This window comes from Poecilia latipinna, unplaced genomic scaffold, assembly GCF_001443285.1.
Source record: "Poecilia latipinna isolate Pla-1442-1.1 unplaced genomic scaffold, P_latipinna-1.0 Scaffold578, whole genome shotgun sequence".
Taxonomy (NCBI): domain Eukaryota; kingdom Metazoa; phylum Chordata; class Actinopteri; order Cyprinodontiformes; family Poeciliidae; genus Poecilia; species Poecilia latipinna.
Genome location: NW_015113194.1, coordinates 195,703 through 205,981, shown reverse-complemented (window position 1 = coordinate 205,981; position 10,279 = coordinate 195,703). Strand labels below are relative to the sequence as shown.

The 10,279-nt window shown below is 36.9% G+C and overlaps 1 protein-coding gene across 4 annotated transcripts in view; it reads right to left on the bottom strand.

Moving 5' to 3' along the window:
- sema4ba (sema domain, immunoglobulin domain (Ig), transmembrane domain (TM) and short cytoplasmic domain, (semaphorin) 4Ba) overlaps positions 1–10,279 on the bottom strand; it is a 65,943-nt gene that overhangs the window by 30,063 nt on the left and 25,601 nt on the right. For 3 of the 4 annotated variants that reach the window (XM_015042131.1, XM_015042130.1, XM_015042129.1), the window contains one exon: positions 974–1,353. In XM_015042131.1, coding sequence (XP_014897617.1) covers positions 974–1,091 — 118 coding nt within the window. In that variant the 5' untranslated portion in view covers positions 1,092–1,353. The remainder of the gene's footprint in view (positions 1–973; positions 1,354–10,279) is intronic. The other variant, XM_015042133.1, reaches the window with a different exon arrangement.

Sequence of the window (10,279 nt, the reverse complement as noted above, 5' to 3'; positions counted from 1 at the left end):
ATATATTTTCAGTGAAAGCTGACAGGAATATTCAACATGTTTCAAAGTTTCAAGTCAGTTTTGCAAGCATGAAAAGATATATTTTTGATAAAAGCAGTAACACTCAAGGCCTGAGTGAATTTGTGGAGTGAGTTACAACAACCACAGGTTTGTATGTAAATATGTCTGACCAACAGAAACTCAGCAGAACCAACTCTCACTTGCATTTAAATGCTACCAAAATCAACAGGTCGGTAAAGTTTTTTTTTTTTTTTTTTCTCCATTCATAGTTTTATTTGACGATTGATTGACATTTGGCCAAATGTTGCAGTTCACATAAAAGGATCTGATACAACCACATTTGGAGCCTTGGGCATCTGCATGTTGCATAAGGCGCTATTATGATTCAAAATGCATTCCTTGCAAAAGCATCCATGCCTCATGAACTCTTTCACATTTTGTCATGTCACGACCACAATTTTCACTGTATTTCAACAGTATTTGCATGTGCTATCCCATTAAAAGGTATCATACACTGCTGCTAAATATAATGTTTTAAAAATCGAGAGGGTGTGGTGCTCAGTAGTACTCAGCCCCCTTTCTTGACATATATAAATGAAGTCCTCAGAAGTACTCGGATTAGTCGGGAGAGGCAACCTGTGTTTCACTGAAGGGATGATGCAGAACAACAACAAACCTACCAAAAGATGAGAAAATGAGATTTATAATAAATCTAGAGAAGTTGAAAGGTGGGAGAAACTGGTGATAGGAAATCTATTGGCTGTGTACTCCTTATGTAGGAGACAAGTATCAAATGTGAACCGAGGGTTCGATTCCCAAATCTGGATCCTGTTCTGGGTGTCTTTCCCCTCTTTCTCTACCCATTTCCTGTCTAATCTATTCAACTAAATGTCACTAGTGTCAGTAAGAAGTGAAAAAAAAAAAAACCTTATAGATGTAGTAAATGTCATAGTTATTTAAAGAAGGGACTTACTGTAGGGAAAGCTGAGGCGCGGAGTGACATCATTTTCTGTGACAGCCAGATGAAGGAAACCGAGAAGTAGGACAGTGTAGGCTGGGAGACACAGCCAAGCCATACTCATCGTCCACATGCCACCGCAGGTCCACCAGCCAACTTGTACTATTTGTCTCGTTTAGGTTTTGGGGGAATTCATGAAGCGTGCCTGTTTCTGTTTATCTCCTTTCGTGGCCTCTCTCTTCCCTTGCAGCTCCAGGCGCTTCAGATGGAAATCTGGTGAAATTGTTGGGAAGAGAGGAAACTCCTTGTTGTTTGATTTTATAATAGTTGACCTTAAGAGCACAGAAGAAAACCTCTTCTATACAAACACCAAACTGCAGGGTCTCAACAGATACCTTTGAAGAAAAGAAAAAAACATGACATTGTGTTAGAATGTTGTATGAGCTAATTTGCACATACTATCATTTTCTACAAAAATTAATTATTTAACAGCTGATCAGGCATTTATCAAGCCACTTTGCTTACTGTGAAGCAAAAATATCCTTATTCATAAGAATATCTTGCTTGAATATTTAGCATCTTTGTGGTTGTGTTGATTAGAGCAATGCATTTCAAATACTTATTAAATTCTCAGAAGATTATGTCTTCTTTTATTTATATGTCAGAGGGTCTTGAGTGTTTTATGACAAATACAGTACCACAAGTTTTCCATGATAAATTGCACTGAAATACATTTTTCCAGTCCTCGTTATTGACTGGATAAATGAGCAAATCCCACAGGTTATTGCATTTGGAACTAGAACTCAGTTAAACTGAATTTGATGTCATATCCAGGTGCAAGTTACAACTTCAGAGGTAAACTGAACACAGCATAAGCAGCCACCTGCAATTGTCGTTGGCTTACTGTCGTCCGCAAGTTCTTATAACCTTCTTCAAAGCAATTTTCTACTGAGAGGTTTCTGATAAAGCAACAATTAATGTGCTTGAGCAACTGATCTTTTAAGCTGCAGTTGTTTAGTAGTTTCATATCACACTTAATCCATTCATATCCACCTTCCAAATCTAATACCAAAATTACCTCTGAGTACTTTTGAAGGCAAGCTATCACCTGTGGTACTTGTGCTAAAGGTTCAGATTCATTGCTCTCTATGAACTGCTTTGTGTAAACACTATTCTTCTGCTGGTAACCTTGCTGTATCACTGAATTATTCTCCCCACAGCAACGCCTTATGTTTAGGAAAGTAATTGCAGCAAGTGTAATTGACATGGGACAGTCACTCTGCAATGTTGAATCCAAAGCTCGCTTGCTCCCTTTACCCTACGGCGTGACTGCAGTCAGAAGAGAATATGTTCCTGCACTCATTCCCTTGCAAACTTTACATGACAGTGCAGGAACATCGTCTAGAGACTTAGGGGAAAAGGAATGCAGTGGAATCTTAAACCCCCAAAAACATAAACAAGTGGCTGCTTATGAGCAACTGAAAACACAAATTTTCCCAAATGTATAAGGGTCACAAGAGAAGACAAAGTAAAATAAATTCTGACTGAACAAAAAAAGAAAAAAAAATATTTATATGGGACATTTTAATTGGGTTAAGCTAAGAACAGCTCTGGATGTAGTAAATTAAAACAATTGTGTTTGGGGAAAAATGAAAAAAAAAAAAAAAAAAAAAAAAGAAAGAAATTAAGACGAAGAATGTAAAGGCACCGTGCAATGTTTTGAAAGCAACTTTAAGTTTTGTCAGCAAACCATTACTTACTTTGACTCACAATGAAATATATCACAAAATATACAATTTGTGATAAATTGTAGAACACTGTTGCCAGTTGGCTTAAACAACGACACAGCCAAGACAAGTGTAGCTCACGTATCACTAAAAGTCTGTTGGTACAAGTTTGAAACACAACCAGACTTATGCAGGAAGAAATATATGCCAAACATAGAAAATGCCTCTTTTTTATAAACATCTCACAACATTAGTTATTGAAAAAAACTGTTACATTTAACAGGAGTTAAAAGTCAGCTGAAAATGTGACCTTGCTCTGTGTCACTGAGTAAGGTCAGTAATTTAAATAACTGAATACTAATAAAAGATGGCCTTCCTTGTTCCGTTAGTGCTAGTAAGTCAGCTTAAAGCAAAAAAAAAAAAAAACCACTTTGAAATCTCTGTATTGAAGGTCTTACTAAGAGATCTTTTTATAAATGAGAGACTGTTTATCAAATTTCAGCTTTGGTGCCCAAGAAGAAAGCTTATATATTAAATCTAGTTCATTTGTAAAAATCAACAGAGATTATATTCATTTATTTTCATTTTCCCCTTTAATATCTACACTGACATTGTAAAAAGAAAAAAAAAAACAATTTAATCTTCTCACCAATAAAGCCAACAGCTATCTATTATACCAGTAATAGAGTTAAAGGGTAATTCATTGATGTAAGTCTGCTGAACACAGTGAGGCGTAAAGGAAAACCTTAGTACGGACATCCCAGTTACAACCTCAAATGCTCCATTACACCTGCCACAAGAAGCTCCTCAGACGCAACCAAATGGAGATTCAGTTTCATGTGAGCTGTGGAAATCAATGGCAGACCATAGTGAGGGAGCCTATTCCTGGTTTCTGTCATGGAGATCCAGAATTTTAGTCAATAAGCACTCGGCTGCTCGTTATAAATGGAGCAGTCTGAATCTGAGCGTGGCGGAGGGTGTTTGGAAAGCAGGAAAGACTGCAAAGGAAAGAAGAAAATGCTTATTTATGCAGCAGAGTCATATCGAAAACCAGGGATATATCATTAATTCTTGGTTTGTGTATCAGTCAGCAAAGGAAACCAGCAGGAATCTGACCGAAGAATGTAGAGAAAGTTGGAGGGTGTGAGAACAAGGACGCCTCAGACAGCAGAGAAATCTACATGCAACTCTGCACTTCACTGCTCTCGCCTGCATGATGCATAAACTGAATCATCCCTTTCACCCTCTACACAGACATGATAGTGTGCTCCCGCTCTGGATGATGCTCTCCAAGCTCTCTGTCTACCATCTCCTCCTACAGTGCTCGTACATTCCTCTCTGTACAGCCTTCAGCAACACATTAGACTTATCCGTTTGACATCATTTTTTTTCATTTGTCAAACTTTCACATTGAATATAAAGGACTTCCTCAACTTTTATGCATTTTACGATTTATAAAATGTCAGTAAACTGTTGATTTGCACTATGCTATGGTTTGTTTTTGGTCTGAAGGAGTATGGGATATAATATATCTTTGTGCATCATTCAGCTCTGCATTTGTCTATTCTTTTATCTGTCTAGAGTCCACCATACATTTGTTCATGCAGTGTCTTGTTTACTAAATGCCACACAAACATGTCTTACAACCTGAAACAATTTTTTGTGGTCTTGCCGGTTTTGCCAAGGTGTTTTTGCAAAACAAATTTTTGACTTTAATGAGTTCTTTCCCGCTGATATACATATTTAAATAATGCATAAATGAATAAAACCTACCCATAGGTTTGTTCACTATGGTCTTTGAAATTTACGCTTTACCGCAGTAAAAATATCTACCATAAATTCAGAGGGAACTTGTACTGCTGGAACCTGTTTATCCTTCAAATATGCAATTGAAAAGTCTATAGTTTGCAGAGCTTTCAGTTTGTAAAAGTATAGAGTTTTGCCATCCAAACCATGTCTGAACCCAATATCCCACTAATCCATTGGTCTGGTTTCTGCTAACTAGACTATCATATGACAGTGGAAGCAAGAGTCCTCCTTAAAGTGAATGTGACTGATTAGAGAGAGAAACTGTTGAATCAGGCAGAGGAATGTTCTGCAGGAAACTGGGTGAGAAAAGCACTGATTCATTAACACGTGGAGCTGAAATGGCAATGAGAATCACCTAAAATATGCAAATCTGTCAGAGTACAGCGAAGAGGAAACAGAAATAGCTGCTTGTGATGTTAAACTGATATAAACACTTCTAACAAAGATATATTTTAGTGCAAAAAACCGTTTGTTATGTTTTTGCCACTTTGTCAAAGCATTACACAACAAGGAATTTCAGAGAAGAGGAAATAACTGTTACATATAACGAAACTGGGAGTTTCCCAGAACTATATATATATACTGAAAAAGCTTCTCCATGACAGCTTCACTTCTATGAGTGTGAATGGTATAAATAGCAGCACAGCTGAAACAGGTGGTGGGTCCATTAACATTTACTATTTCAGTAGAACAGCATGGGTCAGTGCTCAACACATTGTCTGGAATAGTGCCGAATCATAAACGTGACCTCTTGGCATGCCATGCGTGTCAAAAAGCCACCTGTATGCAGATGAACACGGATCACCTCAGGTTACGTGTTTCCACGTGTGACCTTCAGCTTATGATTCAAACTGCAAACCCCCCACCCCACCCCACCCCCAAAACTGCTCCGCATCACTAAAGAACAGTCAGTTGTGTGACATAAACCAGGTGTGAGATATGGAGAGTGTCATCTGCCTGGAGAGATTTAAATAGAAGAGCATGTCTGACCGCACAGATGGACAGAGTGTCTGATTTATCAGGTGAGTTGTGTGGGATCACTATTAAGATAAAATTGTGCAAAGTTTCAGAGGGCCAACTATTGCTTCAACACACTTAGTAAGTTCTAATGATGAGTTAACTTACTCATTGTGCTGCTTCATAAAAATCTTATGCATATACATACACACATCTGCAATTGTAGTGAATGACGCAAACATCAAAAAACACCACATATTTTTTCAAACCACTCCATTCCAAACTTCAGTGGATTTATTGGGATTTTAAGCAGTATCGTATGCAAATCTGCAAAAGATTAGGCTTTATGGGTGATAGGTTGAAAAAGAAAATTGAAAGAAGAAAGAAAAACACCAAGGAGACAATGTGATTATTATATCATCTAGAAACTATTTTCAGACTTTGTTTTTCCATTTTTGTGAATTTATTTGCACAAAATATTCTTAAATTTAGTTGCTGAACTGCTGAGAAGGGCACTCAATTTCACCCTTCGAAAGGGGAAAGATTGGAGAAGATGCCATTTAAGAAAGGCAGGTTTGTCAGGAAACAAAAGAAATAAAAAGCACCTTTCTAAAGCTTGAATCGGAGCGATTATTAAAACATTTTAAAAAACTGGAATTGTAACAAGCAATGCATTTTGATTTCAATATCTGATCTCAGTTGTGAGTCATTAGTTCGGAGCTGGAGAACAGTAGATCAAAAACAGCTGCTGCAACATCATTCTGCTTCTAGTTAGTGTTATAAGAAAACGTCTGTATCTGTGATCAGATGACTACTTAAAAAAAATAAAAAATACTCCTTCTTGATTGACCCATTTTACGTCCAATCCCCAGACCCTGTTCAGAATAATTAATGGCCCGTTCATCTCAGAGTGAAGCATACAGCAGTAATTATGACTATATGCTACTCCAAAGACTTTTAATTGCCTAATTAAAATCTTATTAAACTATTGAACAAAGATAAGGGACATTTTGAACTCAAGCGCCAGAGGAGTTCAATGCATCAAACTTGCTTTCTGTATGGAAAGGCTTATGACACCAGGTCAGAAACGGTCTTTTTTTTTGTCAAAAGTGCTGATTTTCCTAAATATTGTACACAAGGCTAAAATAAGATAGGAACGCATTGGCAGATTAGTGGAATACATGGCTGTGAAAGTGACTGAGAACATATCATTAGATCCGTCTTTAAAAAGTTAAAAGTAACACAAGTGCTTAAATCATCCCTCAGAAGTTCAAATGTCTGAAAAGATATTCGATGTCATTCAATTTCCCCTCTGCACCAATTTCCATAACACATGCACAGACTGCAGACGAGGCTCGCTGATGAAATGTCAAGCAGTGAAGCTCCGAGGTCTGTCGCTGGGTCTGCCATAGCTATTAATGCCAGAGTCTGTGAAAGAACAGCAGCACGAGCTCCGTGACAGAAAGAAAAATCTTAATTGTGAAAACGTAGGGATGAAGAAAAGCAAAGAAAAGGACAAAAATAGTCTTTACTAAAGGTTTCCCAGCAAAAATCCTACATCCTATAACACCCTGCAATGGTATCCATGCCCCTTGAACTTTTCTATATTATATCACCTACGAATGCAAATGTATTTTATAGACAAACACAAAGTTGACCTGTTAAAACCCAGCCCCTTGTTCTATGCTTTTCTTCAAACAGAGTGTCTGGAGTCTCATCTCAATTTCTTGCTGGAGGCGTGGACTCAGACCACAATTCCAAACCAGCGCTGAAAATCGACATCGTCGTTCTCAACTTCTGTTTCTGTTCGGCGACTGGCTCAGTTTAATTTCAACTGGAGAAATCAAGTTTAACGGGAGAAATTTCAGACTAAAGGGAGATTAGAATAGAGTGGAAATGCATAGGAAGGCAATGGCCAGGATAACAAAAAGTAGAGCTCAACAATGTTTATTTATAGAGAACCTTTCACAGATAAAAATCCTACATTTAAACAGTGTTGTTGAAAGAAACTCATATGATGTCCAGTTTACATGTTGCTTCTAGATAAGCAATAGAGTAAAGATCTGGAAGAAAGTCCAAAGTTTGGATGAGCACAAACATGTTTTGGTCTTTCAAGTGCAGGAAACTAACACTACATAACCACCTGAAGACATCAATCCCATAATAAAATATGATGGTGCTGTAGGGGGGATGACAGAAAGAAAGGGCAAAAATGTAAAAAAAAAAAAGAAAACAAACAAACTGAACGTTGTTGGAATTGAACAAGATGTGAAAAGGTCCAAGATTTATAAATACTTTTGCAAAGCAGAAATTACCTGAAAGTGACTAATCTTGCAAATAAAAAAGATATAATGAGCCTGTCACGATTTTGTACTTAACTTTTTCAGGCGATTCAGCCAAATCTCCCGTCAAAACACATCTGACAGAGCTTAACCTGGCTTAAAATTGCCAACATGTTGTCATTAATAAACCCTCTAGCATGAAGGAGGAGAAGAAGGCAAAAACTTCTTTTTCTTCCTCTGTGCCCCTTTCAGCTTTTTTATTTTTTATATATTTTTTTAAATCAGTGTAAGTTGATCCACTTTGAGGAAGGAGCCTGCACTGTTGATCTTGCTGAAATGGCCTATTTCTTTTCCAAAGTCTTTTCTACTGTAGAGTCACACCCTGTTCTGGGAACCTTAACATTCATACGTCTGAGACACCTTTCATGCTCTAATGCTGAGAAGGCAACTAAGTTTCACATTACAGCATTTAATTCACTGAACATTAATCAGTGCTATTTTCGTTTTTACTAATGTAAAAATTTATTTGAGGTACTTCGAGATTATTTGACATTTTTAGGTTCAATAAGACATTCGTGCATCAAACTCCTTATGTTGTCTAAAGTAAAAAATCTTTCTTCATGCAACATTCAGTAGCTACATCTGTGAACCATCTGGGGTGTCGTGTTACACTGAAAAAATTCAAAAGGAAGATCCTTTAGAATTTTTATCTGCGCTACGTGATATGCTGACAGTTGGTCAGGCTGCTTACATTGCAGCCTTTTCAGTTCTTAAATAGGTATTGCGAATGAATAGCAGCGGATGGCCCGGCGGCATTCTCTACCTTATTTAACCATTGTAAATGAACAATTACGTTGACAGATTTACTGAGGAACCAAAGCTCACTGTAGAAAAACTACTGTCTGTCTGTGGGAGAAGAATATAATACAGTCCAAGATGTTTTCTAATAAAATATGACTGCTTGCAAACAAACACAGATGAAATAAGAGCTCTATGCTGCATTTGATAGAAAGTATGCCCATATGCAGTCCAGTCTAATAAGGAGAAATTGAAAAAAATAGATAAAAAAAATATATATTTACCTAGGGCCTGTGTTTTTATTAGAGTTCCTGACTGCTGCCAGAAAAAGGTGAAGAGCCGTTTCAGAGTTTCAGACCTGGCTGCTGGTAAGTAGGTCAGGCCTGTTGAAACGTTCAGTCCCATTTGAAATGTCTCTGTTCATTACAAAAAAAAGGTTTATAAAAAAAAAAAACAGTTTGATTTTCCATTAACCCAAATTGTTCATTTTGATCTCAGCTATACAAATAAAAATGGAAATTTGTCAAGGTTCTGAGTTTCATTATTTGCAAATATTACACAAATGTTTAACTCTTCCTTATAAAACCGACAATCTGCGCCAGACATGCTAACTGTGTGCTTAATCAGGTGTTTGTTTTCTTCTTCCAGTACGTTTTCCATCTTTTAATTTCAAATATGGAGGCATATTTCCTGTACAGCATTAAAGATCAATTCTTTGAAAAATTCTTCCAAAAAAGACTTTTGAAGTGCACTGTTAAAGGTATGGCCCAGATTTTTATTGTGATAACGCTAAATGGATTTACAGCTAATATGTTGCTGGAGTTTTGATTTAATATAAATCTAGGAAGCTGACAGCCAGGTAGGGAGGGCCCAGGTCCACAGGAGAATTCTTCCATCTTAAAGCAACTTTAAACTTCAAAAACACCATAGCAATTCTTGCAAACACTATTTTATAAACCTTTTAAATGTCATCATTTATGCAGAGCCATTATTACAAAGAAGCCAGCAACCTTTACACAGTAAATGCAGGTTTGAGTCGGCATTTTGGCTTTGAAACACCAAAGCCAAAATTATTATAGCAATTTAAGGGAAGGGTTACTGGGACTGGAAACACTATAGATGTTCATTTCTCAGTTCACAGAGGAAGATGCGGTACGTGATAGCATACCATTCCCTCTGTAATAATTGCCTTGTGTGCAAATCAGCATCCAGCACAACTGTATGGACAGTTTAAATGTTCATTAATTGTTGTTTGCGTCAACCATTGTGATGTTTTTTGAAGTTAAAGTTGTTTGGAAATGAAAGAGTTTTATATTAATATGGGCTCCATTCAGACTAGTCATTAGCTGGATTCTCATCAGCTAAATCTAGAGCTTTACAGCTGATGCTGCACATAAGATAGCAACATTTTACCAAACCTGACTTTAAAAGTCCAAACTATCCCTTTAAGCTTAATTTTTGACATTCCACCTCATTTCCTGCCATCTTGTTTGGCCCCTTCATATGTTATTGTGTGTATTTTGTCAATCAGAGGATATACTGCAAATAAAAATACTGCAGAGTAAATTAAAACAAACAGCAAAACCTTGTTGAAATTTTAGACTAGATAACCGTCAGTTATGGATAAATTGACTAGAGAAAATGAGCGACCCTTTTTTTTTTTTTTTTTTTTTTTTTTTTTTCCCCTAAAAATTTTGGGGGGCTTTATTAAAAAAAAAAGGAGCTGAAACTTTTTTTTCCACTGAAAT